Here is a 24,552-nt window from a genome sequence, read left to right as displayed (position 1 = left end):
AAGACAAGAGTCGTTAAGTCTCGTTGTTGATGATTGATCTAAGTAAGATAGGTGAGGCTTGCTCCATGGGGGCCGTGAGGATGTGGGTAATAGATTCTATCTTTGCGATAAGTTGTAAGTCACTAATGGGTTATTTTGAGCTCTCCCAAGTGGAAGACAATGGAGCATTTAGTAGGTTGTACGGTTACGTAAGACATCTCTTTCCAAACAAAGAGGAGGCAGGATACCCAGCCAAAGGACTGAGCACAGGAGGCTGTGTGGTCTGGTGGTTCCAGGGAGAGATGTGGGGCCAGAGCTTCCTGGGTTCAGCTACCAGCCGAGACTCTGACTCAGGGGGAGCAGAGCCAAGTCTCTTGGCTTGAGGCAGATAGACTGTAAAACCCAGGAGAGACAAAACCACGAGTCTGTGCTCAAGGACTCTAGGGGAAAAGCACATTTTGGAAATTAAAAAAAAAAAAAAAAAATCACCCTGTTTAGTTATAATTTGGGACTTTTTCAACAAGAAATGAACGTTTTTATTGCTTATTGCCTGACACGTCCTCTTCTGGGCAGCAATGTGAAGCCAAGCCAAGTCTCTGAGGGTGTTCTGTGTGGGATGAATAGAGAAGCCTGGGGGTCTGCAAAAAGTCAGTCAACCCTGGTGAGTTGTCACAAGTAACGCTCAGGGAGCTGGGCACTGGGGGCAAAGAGGTTCTGCATGAATTCTTACCCTTTTTTTTTCCCCCACTCATTGTGCCTTCCACAGTAAAATGCCCTCTGAAATTGTGGGAGGAAAACCTCTTCCCTTAGACTTCTGGAAGCTTCCCTGAAACTAGTTTGAGCAGAGATTTGCTCAGCTGTAACCAGCGGCCTGTTCGGCTGCAGACCCACACAGGTTCCCAAGCCACAGCCAGAGCCGAGGCTAATGGGAAATGTTCTCCAAGTCCCACCAGCTCTGCAACTATGATGCTGCTGGTCAGACAGAGTAGGTGGCTACCTACATGGCTGAGTTTGAAAGACTACTGGGCAGGTCTCCCTGCCCTGGCATCATGCCTCATTTATCTGGAACTGAAGCTTCCTGATCTTTAGGAATATCCTATTCAAATGAAAACAATATTTATAGGGATCTCTGTATTTTAAGGTTTTAACCCCCGGGGCATTTGAGTTAGGATACCTGAGTCAATTGAGTGTCATAGAAATGGGACAGGGGATGGGAGGGGGAAAGCTATAGGATGAGGTGGGGGAGGGGCAGCAGTCTCTTCTCTGGAAGAGTAGAGAATGACCTTGTTGGTCATTTTATCCCCAACTGTCCAAAGCAATTTTATTTAAAAAATTTTTTTAAATGTTTACTCATTTTTGAAAGAGAGAGACAGACAAAGTGCCAGTAGGAGAAGGGCGGAGAGAGAGAGAGGGAGACACAGAATCCAAAGCAGGCTCCAGGCTCTGAGCTGTCAGCACACAGCCTGTTGCAGGGCTCGAACTCACAAACCGTGAGATGATGACCTGAGCCAAAGTCACACGCTTAACTGAGTGAGCAACCCAGGCAACCCTGTCCAAAGCAATTTTAATATCTGATGGTAGGTGGGTGTGAGGGTCGCACCAAGATGGCTGCTCCTACTCTAACCCAGGCGAGGCCAACTGGAATCCAGGGTTTCACTTGTGGTCACTTCATCCAGACCCCAAACATACTTATGGTATCATTCCTCCCTGCATTTGCCTGAGTGCATGTTCCCAGCCGTTAGTTTAATAGCCATGTTCAGCGTCCGTGGTCCTAAGCTTCTGTATATTAAAACAATTTCTCTCTCTTTTCAATTGTATAGTCACTTTTGTTGCAATTGAGAAAAAAAAATTAATAAATACTTAAAAGTCTACTCGTGCCCATAAGGATACCTGATGGATCATTGGTTATTTTGTAAGAGTACATGAATTCTATCCTGAGTGAAAGAGAATTAAAAATGATCCACTGAGGCGATTGACAACTTTAGTCACATAATTTTCGGACTCTATTTCCTGTATCTCTGCTAATTCACTGTGGCCAGCACACCACTTTCAAGCCTCTTGGTGACTGGATCACCAACAGTCCATTAAAACATGCGTAGGAAGATGTAGGGAGACCAGTTGGGAGTGGATTGCACGAGATGGCAGTCATCTTCTCTGGCCACAGCCCCTTGTGGTCCTTGCGAGTCACCGTCTTGCCCTCTACAATCGTACCTGGCCGGGCAGAGACAACACAGTGTGGGCTTCTGAGAAAAGGCGGCTTGGTAGAAAGAAGATGCAGGGCACCCCATCTAGAGAGAGACATAGTCCTAAATCTCCAGGTTCAGAGACCCCCAAACTGCCCACAGATATCTCCTCGTCCAGCTCCCTCATCAGGCATTAGCCAAGCCTCCTCCACAGTTCCTGCCAGCAGCAGGGAGGCTCACCTTCTTCTCCAGCCGACTTCCGGGTTGAAGGGGCAGGGTGTGCCACAGAAGACTCTCCAGGCCTCCACATCCCTCCTGCCCCAGTCAGAGCGCCTTGTTGAACACAAGGCTTCATGTCTCTGTGGAAATCTGGATCATGGCCCTGTATCTGCTTTTTCCCAAGAATAACAGATGAGCATATGTCCCGTGTGCCTCTGATTAAAGGGTCTTTCTCGTGACCCTCCCAAACAACAACAAAAGAGATTTCCTCTCAGATCCTATGCTTTGGAAGGGATCAAGAAACATAGATAAATATTTGTTGGAAAGAAATGAAAGAATGAGTTGCTGTCTTCAAGATGGCACCCCCATACATTAGTTTCATTTTTATTTGCTTACAGTCTGAATTTTAAAAGTAAAATAGCCAATATTAATCCTGTACTTCATAAAGATGAGTCTGTCAAACAAAAAAAATAATTTAATATAAATATAATAACTTATTATGAGCTATAAAGATAGATAGACTCTATCAATGGAAAAAGTAGATTTCTGGCCGTATAATTTCAATAACTTGCCACAAATTTAAAGATTTATATGAGTGTTTTCATATCCAATATGGAGAATGAAGCTCCGGTTGGTATTTGCTGACTACGCTCAAAACTAGACGTTTTTATGATTCTTGAATGAGAATCAGCGACCCACAGAGTGAAGCATATCAAAGGTGGTTGGTGGTTGGTTTTTAAATAAATGAGGGGTTGTACATCACAACCTAAAATACAGGGGACTGATAATGTACCAGAGCTCAATGAAGCTTCATTTGAAAATGTTGGGGTTAAACACACTTCTATCAAAATAATTCAAAGTGACATGAAAATCAGAAGAAATGCCTCAGCTTCTAGGTCTTCCTGAAGGAAGGAACCGAGAAAAGATGGCCACAATTGGGAAACATCCAGATGCATAAACCAACAAATAGGGATCCCGCCAGCCCATAATTCTGTGCACTATCATCAATAAGAGTTGGTGCTATCTTATTTTAAAAGTGGAATTTCTGAGGTGCCTTGGTGGCTCAGTCAGTTCAGCATCCAACTCTTGATCTCATCTCAGGTCTTGATTTCAGGGTCATGAGTCCACACTGGGCGTGGAGCCTAATAAAAAAAAAAGCAGAATTTCTGCTGGAGGCTCCTTTGATAATGTTCCTGGTTTATAAAAGAGGGAGTCACCAAAGGGGTTAGCAAAGCAGAGCCATTTTTCCAATTGGATGTGGGGACTGGAGGCTGCATCGATGAGAAGCATCACAGGCTTGCAGAACCCAACTAAGGATGGAAGAATCCAAATGTCTACTAAGCCTCTTGGAGCCAGTTACTTTGCTAAGTGCTATTTCGTGTAACCTTCCCCATGATACTGTGAGGCGGTTATGTTTTTCTCCACTGTACGAATGGGGAAGCTAAACATGAAATGGTGTGTCTAAAGTCACACAGCCAGAAAGTGGCAGTCAGATTTCCACCCCCTGGGACCTGCAGCCCTAACATTAAGGATAGGAAATCCACCTCAGAGAGTGTATGCTAAGTCATTATTCCTTTCTTTTCACATTCTACAAGCCTTTCTAACTAAATTAAACAGAAGGAACCACCACATTTTACAGTATAATCAACTATTTAAATTGCCTCAGAGTTCATAAGGAGTCCCTGCATTCAGATTTGAAATGGAATTAGGCCGTGTGTTTTTCCATATAATTAAATGTAGGATATGATTGAATGTGCAGCACTCAAACGTGTGTTCCTTTCTCTAGGCCAAGCTTTACTTGACATTAATAGATATAAATTAAGAATCAGCATTCCAAGTACTTTTTGCAAGATCTTTTTTCAGCTCAGGCCTGGGGAGCATTTATAACCTTGACTTCCACAGTGGGTGCAGGTACCAAAATAGAGACAGTCCCTGAATAAAGGAGTCAAAATGAGTATTAGTTCTCATCTATTCCAAAACCTAATTTTGGAAGTAAACACTAACCTGAGAGGTTTTTCTGTACACAAGTTCACGTGTAACGTACTGCAAAGCACATCCAAACACGGTGTTTTCAGAGATTATGAAAATTTTATTAACAAAGAAAATCTGCACATACGCATCTCCTTTAAAAATCACCACTTCATACCTTGAGAAAGCACTTTGTTTTCTATTCACTATTTCATCAATGGCAGGAAAATGAAATCACAACACCAAAATGCAGACCGATATTTCTGAAGGGGATAATCATTTGAGATAATCAAGAAGATAATCGAGAAAATCAGAAGAAAAGAATTAAGGTATTCATTGCCCAGGCTGAAACACTGAGCCTTCATCGAAACAAATGTTTCCACCACAAGTCAGTATATTTGGCCATCAGCTCTTCTTAACACTGTCCTGCATATTCAGTGTACATCTAAAAACATGACAGAGTTTTCTGAGTATAGTAAAAACTGATAGCCAGCATGATTTACAGAAATTAACGGCTCCATGGCAATAGTTGAGAGGTAATTACTAGAAAATGTGAAGGTTTGTTTCGTGACAGGATAGGATTGGTTTTCAGGGCAACTTCTCAGTTTGTTTCTGGTTAAGTAACTGCTCCACTGTTGTCCTTCAGAATCTTCCTTGGATAACCTCTACCCCACCTTTTACTAAAAATCTATAAACATATTCCAGATACAATGCATGCAAGAGGAGAAGTACAAGAATATTAAGAGATTCTGATGTCCTGCCCATGAATAGAAAACACACACATAATGGGCTCTCGCTGTCAGAACACATGGCTATTGCAGCTGGAAACCCCTCCAAAGAGATCATATAGACAGACGTTTAATTCAAAGAGGGGAAAAAAGTCAGGCCTGTTACTTGACTACAGTTTCTAGGGCCTGGTGTAGCTATATTTTTAGGCTTGGCTCCAAGGAGCTGCCTCCACAAATTTGGACAGAGCGAGGGAGGCACAGATGGTGGTCACGTGAAGGCACAGACCGATCGGGTGGGCTTGGTTACAAAGTCTGTACATTTAGGCTGCTGTATTCCTCCTATTTCAAGTACTGCCAAGTCCCGGCAGTTTCCACTCTTTCCAAAGTCTTGATTCATTTAATTCTCCTGAAGGAGGTGGAAGAGGAGGAGGATTGCGCAAATCTTACTGTTTTATGGTTTAGAAGAGACAGTCACCATCTTGGCTCCTTGTCAGATTTTAAATGTAACATTTTGCTAAGTGTAAAGCTGTGTCTCTGTTCCTTTTCTGTTGCCGGTTATTGTAACTTCAATATTTGCAAAACACAACCTCAAAATACTTTAAATCCAGCGTAAAGCAGTTTGTTATTCATGCAACACAATTCTTACATGTATCAATACTCAGTGAGTTCACAGCACAGGAATCTTTTCTTGGTTTCTTTCCTTCTTTATTTATTTGTTCCTTCTTTCACTTATGATTATTTTTTTCCTTTGGAGATTTAAGAATGATTTAATTACATACATAATTTTATATATATATATATATATATATATATATATATATATATATAAATTTATAAAATATATAAATCAGGATATATATATATATCCTGATTATTATCAAACTTATTGTCTCATCCTTTTCTGGTTGCATTATTTAGAAAAAGAAACACATAAACTAAAGTTATTCTACCATGTGAAATACCCTGTGAATTGTTTGTAAAACATTGAGCACCTTAGTGATGTGTAGACTTTTAATTTTCTAATATAAAACCAGTAGTGTTTGCTATAAAAAGGAATTCAGGGTGTGCTTCTAGTGGTGCCTGATTCATAGCGATTAGCATTAAATCATCAGTTTCTCTCTCTTTACAGAACAGCCTACAATATTTCAGATTCTCTGTCATTTTCTTCTTTATGTCAAAAACTGTCCAAATCAGAATGGATTCAGCTATTGTTTTTTTTTTTAGGTCATCATCCGGATGCTTGGTGTTCTCTCGATATAGTTTTTGCGTGTAATCCAACCTCTGCTCCAGAGTCTTATCTACTAAGTGTGAGTTCTTGGCCTGAGCTGGTGTGTAGGAAGGCCATTTTTTAAGCAAGTCAATACATTAAAAAAAAAGGTTTTAACATCTGTTAATCAGGTGTTTTATCTGGAGGACATAAAAGCTTTTTACAATTCTCCAACTAACTGACTTAATGTTTTTCCTTTTATTTGGATATTTATATTGTGTAGAAATTGACACTATCGTCACAACCAATGGAATTGTTCAACTATTTTCTAAGGCAAACAAGAAAATGATTTTCTTTTAGGGTAGAATTTCATGACTAGCAGAGTATATCAAAAGGCAATGTGGAGAGGCAAATTCATCTCAATTATTATCTTGAATTTCTGATTTCAATAGAGCATGCTAAGAGAGAAAGATCTTGATAACATTTATGCTGCATGCATTTGCATTCTGAGCTCCTTCCTTAAAATATTGGTATTGTTCAGAACCAAGTAAGAGAGAAAAGACTCCCACCCCAGCGTGCCTGTGCTTTTTTAAGTCACAGTAACTTAAAAACAAAACAAAATAAAAATTACCTTCCAAGTCAATGGGCATATGCTCAAATAAGGACATCAAGACATTAGTTTAAGTCTCTAGGTTGACTGGATACAAATATCAATAATAAGATTGCATATCAGATGCACTTTTGTGAATGGAACACTTAGGCATTACCCAGTCTTCCTCAAAAGTACTTAGCTGCCAAGAGAGATACTTTATAACGTATCACAAATGTGCTATTTGTATAAACATTTCCCATTACAAATGCTCTTGTTTTTGTTTAAATGAATATTTTTAACCTGAGCTATTAATAAAGAAATTTTTTTCTTCTCCTTTGTAAAGCTTGGCTTTCAGAAGAAAGAATCTTTAAGCCTCCTCTCTTGTGAGAGTAATTTCTCCTAATGCCGATGGTGCTACATAAGTACAGACAGGGCTCATTAAGTAGGCTTCTGAGCATAATTATAATTAACAATTAGGTAGAAATTAGTTTTAATGATTTGTTTTAGATGGTAGAATAGAAGCATAATGTAATTATTTTTAAGCCTTCTACATCATTAAGAATACAACTACCACCGACTTTCAATTATTGAGAAGCAGACAATCATCCAAAGTATTTAGTAAGTGATCTACTTACAGAGCCAAACTAAGGGAGCTGAAGAGAAAAGGCCTCCACCCCAGCCCAGGTGCTGATAATTATTTAGCCTTTGCAAAGTCTCTTCCTTTTCTACTCTGACCCTTGAAGCTGTTTCATGCCTTGAAGACATCTCTAACCAGGGAGAATCCAGAGAGTCAACCTAGTTGCTCAGCTCTCCCCCCTTTCTACAAGGCATAGTGAAAGGAATGGGGGGAGGTGGGAAGTTCTGGAAACGACTGCAAAATTTAGCAAGTGGTCCTGAAATGCCAATGCACACTATAAACTGAACAGGAAAGAGGATTATATAAATAATGGATAAAATGAGTACAGGTTTTCCCCGCTATCCGAAAGTTTGCTCTATGCCGTTTTGCTTTAGGAAATATCTACATTAGCACCCATTTTCGCCAACCAAAAGAAATCTGAAGATTTCTGCTTCTACAAAACAGTGTCTTTGCTTTACCCCATTTCGGTTCACGGAAGTTTTCATGGGAATGCTCTATGTTCAGAAAGCGGGGGTGGGGGTAATCTGTACTAAGAAATAAACTCCAACCTGCAAAAATAAATGTATGCCATTCCTTCCCCGTTCAGTGTTCTTTTAATGTCTTAAAGTCAATTTGGATCTTATTTTCCCTGTAAGAATTTTTTAAAATACTATAGAAACCTGAAGAAATGCTCTTATTTCCTGAAAAATAGAAAAATATTCATTTACAACAGTGAATATTAGTTATTGTCAAAAGTTTTTTTTTTCTTCCTTTCTTCCTCTTCTTTCTCTTTTTCCTTTTCCTTTTTTGACCCCAGCTAGTCAGTGTGCTGTTTTCTCTCCCGCCTTTGAGCGAGTATGTTAGACCTTTTGCTGCTGGCCTTCGGAAGCTGTTAGGGAGCACATTCGGACACCCACGTAAAAGACCTGGTACCTGTGTTTCCACATGACAAAACAGGCCACCAAGCACACAAGGCCGCAGACCAAGTTAAGAATCATTTGGATGAGTAAGAACAGTTTGAACGTGCCGGTGATGCTGGTACAGTCAGTCACATCCCTGTACACAAAGGTCCTGCTGAGCGGCTCCAAGGAGGGCAGTTTGCACTGACAGGCATCGAGTGCTGTTCCACAGGTAAACTGTGTGAGCTGCGAATAGTGGTGGGCAGCGAAGGCCACGGCCAACACGCAGACCATCAAGCCCAGGGCACTCAGCAGAAAGTACAAGAGCTGCAAGAAAGCAGAAGAAAACCTTTCCAGTTACAAAGCACAGCGGGTGACTATTGACAAAACTCATTAATAAAAGCTGGTCTTTTTCTTCTCTGGCAGGAAGTTCCCTGAAGGATGGGACTGTTGTCTTTTCAGTAACGGAGTACTCATGACTTAGGAATGGTTCCATGTTGATTTGTTAGTGAAGCAATCCGTAAGCCCTGATCGTATTGTTATTTGCCATATGGATGTGGAGTGCTTTGCATACACCAAGCCAACAATATTAGCTTGATGGTGGATACTTGTATATGGATGTAGCAAACTTTAGATGAATCCCAAACATGAGAGCCATCCCTGAAAGACATGCCATGATTGTTTTGACCTCAAAAGCTGCTCATATGAAGATTGCAGAAAGGCTAGAAGGTAAATGAAAGGCTAGAAGGCAATGAAAACACTGTATTGGCCAAAATTGGCAGTGATCGATCAACTAGCAACACAGGTTAATAAAAATGACCGTGGTCAATATAGTGGTTGCCAACCTGTGTCCAGAAATGCCAGGAGCCCCAGTAAGAGGTTGCTAGAAAAAAAAATTATGGTTCCAGAAGGTAGACGACTTGATGTCAGCTTCCTCACCTACAAGTGTCAACCCAAGTCCACCTCTAACCATCTAGTTCCTGAGTACAAAAATTAACTCTAAATGGCTCCTCAGCTGCCGAGGCTCTGAACACGTTGGCCTGTGTTGATAGCCTTGTGATGGAAAAGTCTGGTTCAAGTTCCAACTCTGCTGCTAAAGAACCATGGAATCCCCGAACAAGACATTTAGCCTACACTTGAAATATGTTGATCAAAAATTGTGAGTGCTTGTTGACACAGTCACAATATAAACCATTTTATATGACAAGAAATGTTCTTGGGATTGTACTCACCTACTGGAAATGTTTCTGGTTCCACCTACTGAGGCTCTAGATGAGGAACAGAGTCCCCAACTGTCGGGACTAATGTACTGAACCAAGTTCCTAATGTGAGATGTACATTACCATAGTCCAATGTTGTGTGTAGGGCAGTTCTCATGAATGTGAACTCCCCAAAGTAAGATTAGTTCTACTCATGTCCAGGGCTAGATTAAAGCAGCTCTGAAAAGATTATGCACTCTCTCTACTTCCAATGATATGTAGTTTAAAATAAAAACATATAGCCAAGATTATAAAATATGTGTACAAAAGTCCTCCAAATGAGTTATTCTCCACATGGTGACAATTTCAAGTGTTATCAAGTCTTAAATATAGAATACTTAAAAATGTATTTTTTTCTTCTTGAATGTGGTGTGTGTGTGTGTGTGTGTGTGTGTGTGTGTGTGCTGGTGCCCTATCTATGTGTCTAGTTTGCTTGAAAGCTTGACTAAGGGCACAGGAAGAGAGTGGAACTGGTTAAAGCCACTTTGTCTTAACATGGCTGCAAAGCCAAGGAGTGCATGGATTCTTTGCATGTCTTCATCAAAGATATCATAAACGCATACACTAATCTTTTTCAAATCTCTTGAAGAATTGCCAGATGGAACTCAAGTTTTTTCATCCATGAAACAGTTTATTGAAACATCTTATATCTCATGGACATAACAAGGATAACTTTCTTTTATTGTAATTTTCAGGGTTTTTTTAAATGTTTATTTATTCTTGAGAGACAGAGAGAGAGAGCACATGAGGGGGGTGAGGGGCAGAGAGAAGGAGACACAGAATCCAAAGCAGGCTCCAGGCTCTGAGCTCTCAGCACACAGCCTGCTGTAGTGGGGCTCGAACCCATGAACTGAGGGATCATGACCTGAGTCAAAGTCAGACGTTTAACCGACTGAGACACCCAAGCGCTCCAACAAGGATAACTTCTATTCAATGTGTTTAGTCCTCCCTTGGAGGAAGGGAAGCAGATAAATACAAGGGGCACCATTAAAACATTTAAAAAGGAAATATTTAATTTGTGAAATTGAACACATCACCTAAATTTTTGTGGTCATATTTCCTGCAAAAACTATAGTGCTTAGGCTAAAATGTAGGAGTTTTTATTTTTGTGGGAACATTGGAGCAGAATATTTGAAATATTCTGGGTTGTTATGAAATATTCAGGCCTGACGATTGACTTCAAACTCCTGATACCAAGAGCCAAATTAAATCGTGCTGGTGGTGCTGTACATGTGTACCCACTGTAACTGTGTTTCCAGTGCAGGCAGCATGGACCTGGGAGCTATTTGCTTTGGGAACATGGGTACATTGGTGACTTTACCAGGAGGGAAGGCCCAAATTAAAGGGGTAATTTCCCACCTGAGAGTCATCTGCTTAGCAGAATGGCCCCAATTGGAGTTTTCTCTGCACATTTTATTGCCATCAATGGCTGGAACTGAGGAAGTCTTGTAATAACCCTCCCACCTCCAACACACACACACATCCTTAGCAGATTTCTATAACATTCATTGGGACACTATCTTGAGGCAATGACAATAATCCCTCCTTCAGTCTGTAAGTAATTCGAATGGCTGCAAAAATATTATTCTCTCACACAATCACGAAAACCCATTTGCTGAAATGAGAATTTTGCCTGTTTTTCTAAAAATGTTTATTCTGTTTTTGAGAGAGAAAGAAAGAGCACAAGCAGAGAAGACGCAGAGAGAGAGGGAGACACAATCCGAAGCAGGCTCCACGCTCTGAGCTGTCAGCACAGAGCTGGAAGTGAGGCTTGAACCCACGAACTACGAGACCATGACCTGAGCCGAAATCAAAGGGCTTAATCAAAGCCAATCAACTGAGCCACCCATGTACCCCAAAAGTTTGCCTATTTTTAAAAGATCTCCTTTTGGCTTAGATATTGGAAGATTTGCTCAAGACATTTAACAAGTGTACAGCCGAGTGATGGTTATGAGCATAAATAGGGGAGCCAGACTGCCTGCTTTCAAGCCTGATTCTCCCCTTCTTAGCTGTGGGCCTGGAGCAAATTGATCATTCCCCTGCACACCTATGTTACTTCACCTTTAAACTTGGAATGATGATCATAATAGCCCTATGGTCATAGGCTTATTATAAGGATCAAAAGAGTTGATATCTGTAAAGGGCTTAGAGCTGCCTCTAGTACATAGCAGCACTGTTTAAGTATTTGTGAAATCAATAAACAAATTACTAGAGATGGAAAGAGCTGCCAGTTCTCAAGACTCTTAGGGTATCAACTTTACGGGCTTTGTCTTATTCTCTGTCATGTGGGAGTAACAATGCAGGCTTGGCTTGTAGAAAAGATGTAAACATTTACACAGACACAGGGATTGCTCAATTTTAAGTGAGCAACTTAAATATGCTGGGAGCCCAAACAAAAGCCTTGCCCCTTAGCTCCTTGAATATGAATACACTTTCGTTGGTGCATAGCTCACACATTGTGATCCTGCATCTCCCACTCTGTGAAAGCATCAGGCCAAGTAAACAGGAGTGAACCACAGAATCAAATTTCGTATCCATGCTAAGACATAAATGTATACTTGATCCCCCAGGCCTGCGGGCTACATCTGCAACGCTGTAGCATTTCCCCAACCGCTCCCCCTCCCCCCCTTCACTGGCTTTTAATCCATCTGACAGCAACAAGCTTCTGGGTTAGAATCTGTAATTTAAAATCAAGTGGCTTGTTTTACCTACGCGGCACGAATAAACTATCAATGAAAGTGTTTACGATGACCTTGGGAATGCGAGCAAATATATCTTGATAAAAGCCTGGCTCGGGACGCATTTGTCTTGCCGGTGTCAGCCCGTGTGTCTGGCGCTCGGCAGCGGGCGGGGGAGCCGAGGCCCCCGGAGCTTATGTAACAGCGGCGCCCAGGCGCGGCTCCGCTCGCTCGCTGCCTCTAATTGGTACCCGGCTGCGGCTTCAACGCTCGGTGACTTTGGAAGGAGGGCGGTTCGGCTTCGATTTAATTACCTTCCCGGGTGGCAGGGGTGGTGAGGCCCGGCTGCCGCTCGCCGCGCAGGAGGGGGCGGCAGCAGCAGCCCTGGGGCCTCCTGGCTGTGGGCACCAGGCGAGTGCGCCTTAAATGCCCTCCTGGGGAATGTGCCCGGGAGTGTTTGCAAGCACATGAACCGGACACGTTTCTGCAAATAACCAAGGTGAGCCCCGAGAAAACAGGGCCACGGGGAAAGGCAGGCGGCCCAATCGGAGGCCGAATGGCCCGCCAAGGCCGCGGGCAGAGCCCTGGGAGAAAGAAAGAATGCGCCGGTGGTGTCGCGGGCCTGCCAGAGAGCGGACTGCGCTAGCCTCAGATGAAAAGACAAGTCCCGTGGCTATTGTCTCCAAGAAAAAGGGAGGGAGTGTGTGTGTGTGTGTGTGTGTGTGTGCGCGCGCGCGTGCTCAGGCTGCAGAGAGACGCAGTTAGCACCCCCTGACTGGTTGCCCTGGCCATCTGGGTCTTCCAACAGGAGAGAAAAAATCTTCAACAAAGCTTAGGCCAGGGTATATGCAGGCACTAAAATGCCGTAAGGCTAAGAGAGAAACACATCATGAAGATCCATTTCGTTCCTCCCCCCCAACCCCCATCCAATGGTGTGGAAACACAAGGAAAGTCTGCTGTAACCTGTTGTGCCTTTGGAAAACCTGGAGATTGACTGAAGCTCATTTTAGACCTGAAGATAACGTAGCGGGCACCTTAGAGAGCTGGCAGCAAGCATCACTAAAGGTCACATTCAGGAGAAGAGAAAAGTGCCTCCGTATTTGTCAATGTCTGTCACAGGTGGAAAAAAAAAAAAAAGGTGGCTAATGAGATCTTCCTAGTGGGGAATTCTCAACCTGGCTGACATTGGCAGTGACTTTTTTATTTTTGCCCTTGCTCCTTATTTCAAGTGCAGATGTTGAGGTGGCTTTGGGGGCCTCTGCTGGGTCATCTGGAGGGGAAACAAGGGCATTTCACATAAGCTGATGAACGTAGTGTAGAGCACTTTTTACCTAGTGAAAGAGGTCCCTGTAATTTAACAGGCCATTTCTTATTAGGCTTCCAGGGTTTTTTTTGTTTTTTGTTTTTTGTTTTTTTTAATTCATCACTAAGCCTTATTGTATTTAGTGAGACCTCTACAAAAACAGTAAACATGGACTGATGTCTGCTCTCTCTGGCCTTCTTTAAGGAACACCCTCAGACAGAAAAATTAAAATTTCCAAATGTAGGTATATCCACCAAAATCTGTCGGGTTTTTTTTTTTTAAAGAATCCATTATTTTTTTTAAGTTTACTTATTTATTTTTTGAGAGAGAGAGAGAGAGAAGGGGAGGGGCAGAAAAAGAGGGAGAGAGAATTCCAAGCAGGCTCTGCACTATCAGCACAGAGCCTGATGTGGGGCTTGAACTCACCAACTGTGAGATCATGACCTGAGCGGAAGTTGGGCACTTAACCGACTGAGCCACCCAGATACCCCCATTATGTTTTTAATTAGAAAAGTTATGTCTAACTATTGGAGAACATTTCAGAATTAAAGAAGAAACTACAAAATGCAGCTATCCTCCCACTACTCACAGATAACCATTTTTTCTATGCACTGAGAGCTATTTTTTTTTTATTTCTGTAGGATCACACCATAGATTTTGTGTAGCCAGCTTTTTTTTGACTAGTTAATATAATGTGAGCACTTTTATTCCATTATTACCCTTTTACAACATGATTTAAATATATTTACATATAATATAAGCACTTTGCTTTTTTATGTCAACCACTTCAACCATACTAGAATAAAAAACATCTTTTCTGCCTCTTTGTAATTTCTAAATAATAGAATTGACTTACTCTTATGCATTATGCTTCTTGTGAACAAAGAAGTATCTAATTGTTATGTGCTTGGTTATGAAGAAAAAGTAAACAGTGTGAGTGGACCAAAAAAAAAAATACCCAACAAACGAATATTACAGAAAACATTTTGTTGTCTGCTACAAGTGGTTGAAAGAAAATGTAGGAATTTGATTTCTCCTAGCTCTGATTGCCGGGTTGGGTTTTTATCTCCCTGAACTCTAAAAGGGTGTGTCTATGTTTCCCTTTGGACTAGATTCTACTGTGCAGTGAAAATGCTGTGTACTTGAATGGGCTCCGACCGAATGCACTGTCTTTAATGGAGAAAAAAATCACATGCACGTGAAAGACACACACACACACACATACACACACACACACACACGTTAAACCATGCGTATCCTACCCACCTACCTCCCCCCCCAATACCCTCAGGCTCTTGGCACAGATCATTTGGATGCACCCAATGTACTTTTTTTGTCTCAGTGATCCCACCTACAAGAGGAAATACACTTAGACTGCTTCCCTATTAAAATATTCTAAAAAACCCCAAGATATGGAAGTGGGCAGTAACAGAGACACCTTTTCCCTGGCCAAGTGTTTTGCTGAACTGATGAATTTTCAAAATTCTTTGTAAGGGCATTGAAGGACAGACTTTATGTGATCTATGCCAACTTAGTGCATGGAAATTACGACTTTAAAAAAAAGACCAGCATTACCTTTGGGGTCTGGATGAATGCCCTCCTAAAACATTTTTTTGGCCTGCCTAAAAATGCAACTTCTAGTATAATCTGATATGCAACCCTTTAAAAATCATTCTTTTATTTTGTACTTGTGTTTTTTTCCCCACGTGACGATAAAAGAGAAAAAAATAACAACTTACTTTCATAACAAACTGGATACATGTCCGTTCGTCAACTTGATATGAGACACAAAGCATAAACAAACCAAGATACGCCACTAGGCAGACCTGCAATGGAGAACATGGACGGAAGGATGTTATCAGGGCAAGTCGTGCATTCTAATGACATCAATCTCAGTGTCTTTCACCAATAACATCCTTGTTATCCAGGTGTTCATTTCATTTACTTATCTTTATGTGTTATTTTTCTCTCGGCTCGAGGAACAGAGTTTTTTAAAATAGTAAAATCAATTTGTTTCAATTTAGCCAGTATTTATTAAGTCCTTTTGATGTGCCAGGTGCTATGCAAGGTCCTTTCGCGTGTACAATGATGAATAAAACCTCCTCAGCCTCAATAAGTGTACGGTCCAGTCTAGGCCAAGATAAGTGGACATGCTATTCTAAGGCAGGGCATTACATGTCAAATGCTATTCAGAGAAGTACAAAAAGAGGAAAAAAACAACATTGAGTTGGGCAATTTAAAAAGACTTCACTAAAGAGGTGGATTTGAAATGGTCCTTGAAAAGGATGATGATAATAATAATGATGATCGCTAACATTTACTGACTACTTACTTTGTGCTGGCCATCTTCTAAGGGCTTTGTATGGATTTCCTCTGCAATCATCACAAAACCCCATGAAGCAGGTGCTGTTATGATCCTCATGTTATAAATGAGGAAACAGAAGCACAAAGCTAGTAAATAATGAAACCAGCACTCAAACCAGGTGGTTTGGGTGAAATAGCACAAGCAATAGCACAGAGGTAGGATGGCACAATTGTGGGGGGAGAGTAGTAAACATTTACCCGCAGTCGAAATAACAAGACATAGAGCAGAAAGGTAAGTTAAAAATCTAGGGATACAGGATTGATTTCATAAGCAGTGGGACTCCCGTGAAAATTTTTAATCAGACAAATGACATGATTCAAGGCATCATGTTTCAGGAAAATGAGCAGTGGTGTTGGGTGGGTTGGCATCCAACCCACATCAGGATTATTATTTTACTAATCTAAGCAGAATTAATATATCAGGTGGGCAGGAGCTGAGATGACACAAAGTCAGGGAAAGAGACAGAGAGGAAAGTTGTGGTCCTAGCAGAATCTGTATGTCTTGGCTATTGCATGCTGATAGGAGGACACTGGCAAGGGAGAAATAGGAAGTGATCCCCACGTGCCTGAGTGTCCATGAAGGAAAGAAAGGCACGTGTCTGGCTGAGAGGACGCTGGGAAGAGGAATGACAACTTTGAGACAAAAGATACTCGACTGCTTTGTCAAACCAGATTTTCTTTTTTAGTGCCCTGAAGTTTTGCAAATGTGATTTAGAGTTTCTAATCAAAGTGTATCTGTTCACCCTTAATTTTGGAAACATTAAAATGTTGCTAAGTTGTACTTTAGGATAGAAACCCTAAGCAACCCTAAGCGCATCTTCTGCTAAGCACGGTTTTCCTAGAGACGGATGTTTGAAGGGTAGCTGAGTGTCACCTGGTAAGCCATTAAATGACTGGTTTGGTAATAATTTCTACCCCTAGGGCTAGCTTTACACCACAGGGTAGCAGAACTGTTTACTTACAACATCAACATAGCATTTTAGGGTAATGCCTCTATCCTAGTCTCTCCTTGTTTACATAATCAGTAACTTGCTTGTGCCCCCGTGGGTTCTCAAATTGAGCGCTGTTCAGGTTTCTACTGGGCCGTGATGCCAAAAGCCAGACCTTCCTTTAGTGCCGGCTCTTCCATCATTTGGACTGGCTGATAAATTAATAGTAAGTAACATTCCCAGCACAGGGATATAGCATTAAAATACAGGAGCATGGCACAGGCTGGAGAGATCTGGGTAGAAAACAAAGCAGGTAGGACCCAGGGAGGCAACTTTTCAGCAGAGAACCGGCAGATGCAGAGTAATGATACTGAAGTTATTTGTGTAGACCACAACATGACTGACATTTCCAAGTCAGGGATGAACTTCTTTCTCAAAGTTCATTTTTAAAAGTTAGGCAGAAGTTTGATAAGACCTGTAGGGACTCACTATGTATTGTCACATTAAGAATTTACACAACTGAAACAATGGAAGAAAGACCTCCTTTTTTGTTCATTGGCAACAAACCAGATGGAGGCTCCTCAACTTGCTTCTGTGAAGATTGTTAAATCCTGAAGCACGTGCCTATACGCCCTTGTTAGTGTTTGTTTGCAGGTGCATGCACAGGGTTGGGCTCTCTCCCACGTGGCTATCTTTGTCCCTAGAGGCTCTTGTGAAGCTGGCACTTGCCAAGACTCCTCTCTTTGTCTTTATGAGAGACACATTCCAACAATCAGGCCTAACTGGACCCGCATGTTAAAAATCTGCCTCTGTGCCTTGCTTGAACAAATTTTCCCACGTTAGTAGTATCTACTCCTTTGTAGCTTTCATTAGGCCAGTTTCCAGCAAGAAGGTGCCCGGGAACATATGACCTCATTCTAGGGCATTTCTCATGGTCAACTGACAGAACTCTTTTGAGGACATACACTAGCCAGACCCTTTGCACAGCTCTGGGAACTGAGAGGTAAAAAGATAGAGTCTCAGCCTTCAAGGAGCTCTCTCTCTCAGTCCAGTGGGGAAAGAGAGCACAGTGAAGTTAGAATACCATCTAAGTACTAGGACCTCATCTTCCATAATACACAGGAGGGGTGATTAACCCAAAGGCAACTGGGGGAAACTTCCTGAAGGGAGATGGATTTGGAAGGATAAGCAGAAACTAGTTAGGAGATGGATGTGAGGAAGGGTCAAGAAAGTACCAGTAGGTACAAAGGCATGCAGAAGTGCAGAGTAAACATCGAGGACTCCCATAGCTCCAGTGCAGAGGATAAGAGAAGGCACAAGAAGTGCTTACAGAGATGGCCAGGAGGTAGGTCACAAAGGACTTTTGTTTCCTTCTAGGGCGTTTGAAGCGGAGGGATGGTATGATCTACTTTGCCCTTGAGAATGGTCCTTTAGGCTGTGAAGAATGCACTGGGAAGGGAAGACCAGCTAGGAGGCCATTGTGCATCTATGGAGAAATGATGAGTGCCTGAGCTCAGCTAGCAGTGGGGAGAGAGAGTGGGTGTGTTTGAGTGACACGAGGGAGGCCAAATCTTTGGGCCCTAAATAAAGACCAGATGTGAAGGCTGCTGGGGTCGGAGGGGTCAGGAAGGTGCTCAGCCACCTGACTTGAGCTGCCAGGTGGATGGTGTTGATATTTAAGGAGACACAAGATACAAGAGGAAGAGCAGAATGGGAGTGGAAAACGAAGATGCCCACATGGATTCAAAGCTCACTGCAGGGGCCTAGAGCTCAGGAAGGAGGTCTGAGCTGCAGATAAACACTTGTTAGTCACCAGCATATGTGAAGTAATTGAAGCCATTAGAAATGCTAGACCATCCAGAAAGAGTCTAGTGAAAATAGAAAAGAGCCAAGTTAACCAATTATGCAGAATTTTTGACTCTTTTGAACAGAAAGCATCTTAAATATACTTCTTATAATCTTGGTTTTACTTCATAACATGTCTAAATATTATGAAACTGATTACCCTCTTGGATTTTTGGATTTCACTTTGAGATCTTTGTATAGCACATTTGCTATGGAACCTGGTTAAACTCAACACATTTTAATTTCTTAGCCTTGTGCTAGGGCTCAGTGGGTTCCAGGAGGGGGGACTTCTTTTTCTTACAGATCTGCATGTTAGAACAATACTTCTGTATCAGAGGGTTTATTGGTGTTCAGCAGCTTTTAGAAGAGTAGCATTTATCGAAACTTAAAACTGAAAGCTTTGTGGCCATGGGGAGGTAATCAGATTTCTCACGCCAGACTAAGGGTCTTGTTTCCTGAGCTGGCAGGACATGGACGCTCCAGGAAGACAGGGTGTTCTGACTTCCCAGGAAGGGAGGAGGAGCTCATGTTAATGAGAGACCCGCCAGGTCTATCTGGAACAACATTCCTGGATTCTGGGCCAGAGCTTCCATTAGATTTGGTGAGGTGAGCCTCATGGAACAGGAAAAAAGCACTTATGTAAGGTTTTCAATAAGGCACTCATTGGACCAGACACCCAGGCCTGGGGTGGACAGGTGGTGTCACTGAGCACAAAGCCAAATAAGAGTGGGGTAGCATCGGGGAAAGTAGTGTAGAGAGGGCAGTGAGGCTTTAAGAACTTGTCCAGTCAGTTCATGTACAGATGGAGAATTATGCTAATAAGAAAAGCTTGGAATGAGTTTTTTTTCAATGGGAACAAAAGACAACTACTGTCATCTTAAATCAATTTTTGGATGCACGTGTCTACAATTTGTTTTCTCTTTAGTGTAAAGAGAAAACCGAAGTGCTAAATTCCACCTTCTGTCTAAAGATATTCTTTGTCTGCTTAGAGTGAAGGCTGCATTCTCTCTTGTGGGTTAGAAAGTTAAACAGAGATGAAATGTTCTCTGAATGTTAGATCCATTTCTAGATGGATGAGTCCTGAGTCCTGTCACACACTGTTTCTGTTTTTGTTATTTGGCCCTATTGTACCTGCAGTGGTGCTTTTTAAGGGTTGGCATTATGAATAAAAGGTGAGTGCTGGACCAGTGTCTTGGAGATTTACCTAGACATCATTTTTTTTTCCTTTTCATTCCAGCATAGCTAGAAGATCCCACTCTAAAACATTTTGTGAGAACGTGAATTATTGGTATTTACTTCTCCCCATGTCATACGTGTTTATATTCTGGTCTTGTGACATTCACACAGCATCCAATTTATTTGTTTTCTTCTTTTAGTTGTCGACAGAGCTGCTTGACAGGGCTATCTGGGGAATACAACCTTCCCCTGTCAAATGCCTTTCAAGGTTTCTCTCCTCCTTCCACCCCCACCCTCTCATTTGTGGACCTGAAATGTGACTCTATTCCTGTAAGTTAATCAACTTTCACCTTTATATTCTGTCAATATAGTAACAAGATGAACTCTCTTCTCATGTTTGCACAGACAATTGATCAACAAGAGATGTAGCAGAACTGTAAATATTTCTCTGGATATTTCTTAAGAGAATTTCTGTGGATTTTCATCTATTTAATAGGATTTAAGGTCAAATATTAGAAATCACTTTCAACAAATGATAAACATATTGCAATCTGTCAACTGAATGCAGTCTCACCCAGGAGAATTGTTGATTAACACATGGTGTGTCCGAGATTTAAATAATATATAAAAGAACCTTTCATGAGCATCTATTAAGAGATGTTTATTGGATCAAGACTTCAGAAGGATGGGAGAGAATATTTTAGCATAACTTAAGCATTTTTACTGGATTGTCATTGCCATGGCCTTATGGTAAGACAAAGTCGAAGCCGGTGGTTCAGAATTACTTAGAGGACTTGGTAAAAACTGGCCCAGTCCCCAGAATTTCTTATCCAATTGGTCTGCAGTGGAGACCAAAAATTTGCATTTTTAACAAATTCCTGGGTAATGCTGGTGTTGCTTTTGCTGCTAGTCCTGAAGCCACACTTTCAGAACAGGTAGTTTAAGCTAAAAACACAGTCTTCTAAATGCTAACACCTGGTCTGGGGCTTATCTGAAAGTTTGAGGTCGAGTGATACACTGACAAGTGGGGTTTCCTATAGAAGAGCTGTTTATTATAAGTAATAATGAGATATAATAACAATAATTTTCTCATAAGGAAGTTTAGTCTTTTCTATCATAGGAATCCTTAAAATTGAAGGGAAAACCCTTCATTGCTATCAACATGAAGTCACTGAACACAGAGTTGGGAAGAGATGGGCGCAGTCAGCTGTCACAAGCCCACCAGGAATGCTGTAGCACACTCCTACATCTCTACCACATTTTCTGCCTTTTCTCAGCCCCTTCTCTTACAGAAGCATCTGCTTCCCAAGTGGGATTCATCTGTAACTAAAGGGCAAAGTTTGGCACATTATTCTTTCCTAGTTATTTGGAATCCCTGAAACCAGCCTGCAGAATCACATAAAAAGATGCAAGGGAGGGAGAGATCCAGAGAGCAATCCTAATACTCATTTCCTGACTGGAAATGGAGTAAGAACTGGTACAATGTAATCTTTCAGATCTTTCTATTAATGGTCATCCTAATCTAGGTATTACTCCCCACTGAGGTTAGCTCAACAACCTTTATTGAAGTAGATACTAGGAGTATAAGGAAGAATAAGATACGGTCTTTGCCCTTTAGAAATTTACAGTTTAATCCCTACTTTGTTGAAGAAGTGAGGCATAGGAAAATTAATTGCCATGGGTAATGTCGTTTGATCAGTTTTGGCCAGGTGGGAAAATGAACAGTCAATAGTAGCTCATACAAATCCATCCTTACTGTTCACTCATCGAAACCCCCCATCCTTTCTAAATGTAAGGGACATTGAATCAACTGTGTGGTTTTTTTTTTCCCCTCCTGTGTATTAGTTTTTAAAGACAATAAAGTTTTTGGTGCTAAATAGGACTTAAATATGGTGGAACTGTGAGGTTATTCCCTCCCCACATTTATTATTATTATTAGTTATTATTTTAAATTACATTTTGGGGTAAACGGACTCAAAAATACTCCTCCTAAACAGATGAGGTAAGAAAGGTGAAAAAAACTCTTGAAAGCATGAAACATTAATTAACAGTTCATTCAACAAGTGGTAACTGCTTTTTAGTTCTGTTACAATCAACTAGGAAACTGTACGTGTAATTAAATGCTGCACAGTGGGAAAATGTGGGCTAGAGTTGATGCTTGACTCTATTATTTTAGTAGCTATATGATCTTGAACAAAGCTCATTCTTCATAGCCTCAGTTTCCTTATCTATGAAATAGAGACAACAATGCCTTCTTTTGATGGTTAATTCAAAGATTAATGATAATGTAAATAAGGCGCCTACAATAATGCTTAAGAAATAACGGGAGAAACACTGGCAGTAATTATTATAATAATTATTATTGCAAGTCACTCATATGTTTATTAGAGCAGATCAAATTTAGAGCGTATTTAAGGGCTCACAAATGAATTACCAATTAACCACGTTTAAAACTGATAGCACATACACTGTGTTGGTTACAACTGCCACACAGTCTACTCTGTATTAGTGGATACCGGTGAATATATTCCATAATCTTTATATTTACATAAGAAAAGCTAATTACCAAGCCTAAATGGTTAGACATTTTAATGCTAATTTTGAGCACTTTTACGTGCCAGGCATTAAATTAAGCACTCTACGTAAATGATCCCATTTGGTCTTCATGAAAATCCTATGAAGTAGTCACTATCATCAGCCCCATTTCATAGATGAGGAAACTAAGGCTCAAAAAGGTTTTATGCTCAAGGTCACAGAGCAAAGATAGAGCTGCTGGCTGCACCAGAGTACAGAGCCTGGCTCTTAACCATCACCCAGCCTGGCCACCTCTATGGAGGAATCTGGACAGCACTGTAAACAAAGTGAGAGCTGCAGATATTTAGAGAACATTCCGTTATCTGCTCCTCTTCCATGCTGAATGGTGTGAAGTACCACTCCGGAGGCATAGTGGGGAGAAGTCTTTGAGATTGCAAATGACTGTCCAAGCCAGGAGAAGGTGACACAGTCTTTAAGACTCAGCCTCTTCATGGATAACATAGAGAAAAGAACACTTTATAATTTGTTTTAAGGATCATGAATGATGTGCCTGCAATTGCAGTAGATAATGTTTTTTCTCCATCTCATAGGACCTCAAACTGTGCCAGTATAACTTACTCTGAAACTTGAGCTGAAATGAATAATACATATAAATGTAGCCCTCTATCACATCTTAGAAATAATCTCATTTCGTTCATTTAACAAATATTCGTTCTGTACCTACCACGTGCCAGATACTCTTTGAGGATCTGGAGATACTTCAGTAAATAGAAGAGACCAAAATCACAGTGACCATAAACAAATGCCTTAGTAGATACATCCTATGTCAGTCATAGAGGAGCCATGGAGAACATAGGACTTAACATCATTGCTTCTTTTTCCCATAAACGGGACATTTAGTAATTAGCAAAATGCAGATAAGTCCTCAAAGCGGTATGTTCCCTCTCAAAAACTGAACTGGTAATGCCCACTGACCCCTTAAAAAAAAGACGATTGACTCACGGCTTTCTCTTATGAGAACCTTGCTGGGTCTGTTATTCCAACAACATGTATCTGCTCTAAGTTATCTAAGACCTAACAGGCTCCAAAAAAGATAACCTATACATGCCTGCAGGAAAGGGGCAACAGAGGGTAACTATATAAAGTTTTACAGCAAAATGGTCCACGTGCGTAAAGACAGAGACAGAGGCAATATATCCTAGCTCTAGATCTGACAGACCTGGGTTCAAAACCCACCTCCACCACATTCTAGCTTTTTGTCCTGGACAGGTTAACTTCCTCAAGCTTCCGTACCATCATCATTTGTGGGATGATCAACAATGCCCACTTCAGAAACTGTTGTAAGGATTATGTGCGACAGGAGAGGTGAAAGACGTAACACAATACCCAGCACGTATGTAGCAGTCAATATACATGTGTCAAATAAATAAATCTATTCATTTAGTGACTTGGGCTACTTTAGCTCTCATAGCAAGGGCCCACTTTTCAAAAATCTTTCCAATAGTGTTGACATAAATAGTTTGCAAATACCTAAGAGTTCTAAAGTTCATTTTCTGCTTCTTTTCCCTTCTGCATCAAAACTATTTATTCTCTACTACCCAGGAAATTCCAGTCTTGGTAACCATGCTGAGCTGCATATGTTTCTCTGATTACACTATTATGGTTTTACAAAGACAAGCATTTAATTTCTGAAAAACTACTGTCCAGCTAAAAATATTTTCTGTCCAAAGCAGATCCAAGATTAGTATCACCTTTTAAAAAAAAAGAAAGAAAGAAAAAGCATAATTGGGGGCACCTGGGTGGCTCAGTCGGTCAAGCGTCCAACTTCAGCTCAGATCATGATCTCACGGTTTGTGTGGTCAAGCCCCACATAGGGCTCTGTGCTGACAGCTCAGAGCCTGGAGCCTGCTTTAGACGCTGTGCCTCCCTCTCTCTCTCTGCCCCTCCCCTGCTCGCACTCTGTCTCTGTCTCAAAAATAAATAAACATAAAAAATAAAGTATAATTGTTTTAGCCAAACTTAGTGCACAGATACTAATGGGAAATTCCAAAAGTGATATAAATATAAAGATT

The 24,552-nt window shown here is 41.2% G+C and overlaps 1 protein-coding gene across 1 annotated transcript in view; it reads right to left on the bottom strand.

The window, feature by feature from the left end:
• Positions 1-5,953: 5,953 nt before the first annotated feature.
• SSPN (sarcospan) overlaps positions 5,954-24,552 on the bottom strand; it is a 35,589-nt gene continuing 16,990 nt past the window's right edge. The window contains exons 2-3 of the mRNA XM_042946115.1: positions 15,371-15,457; positions 5,954-8,718 (exon numbers count right to left, since the gene is read on the bottom strand). Of these exons, the coding sequence (XP_042802049.1) occupies positions 8,353-8,718; positions 15,371-15,457 (453 nt within the window). The 3' untranslated portion in view covers positions 5,954-8,352. The remainder of the gene's footprint in view (positions 8,719-15,370; positions 15,458-24,552) is intronic.

This window comes from Panthera leo, chromosome B4, assembly GCF_018350215.1.
Source record: "Panthera leo isolate Ple1 chromosome B4, P.leo_Ple1_pat1.1, whole genome shotgun sequence".
NCBI lineage: Eukaryota > Metazoa > Chordata > Mammalia > Carnivora > Felidae > Panthera > Panthera leo.
The sequence above is the reverse complement of the archived record's forward strand: the minus strand, read 5'-3'. Positions and strand labels throughout refer to the sequence as shown.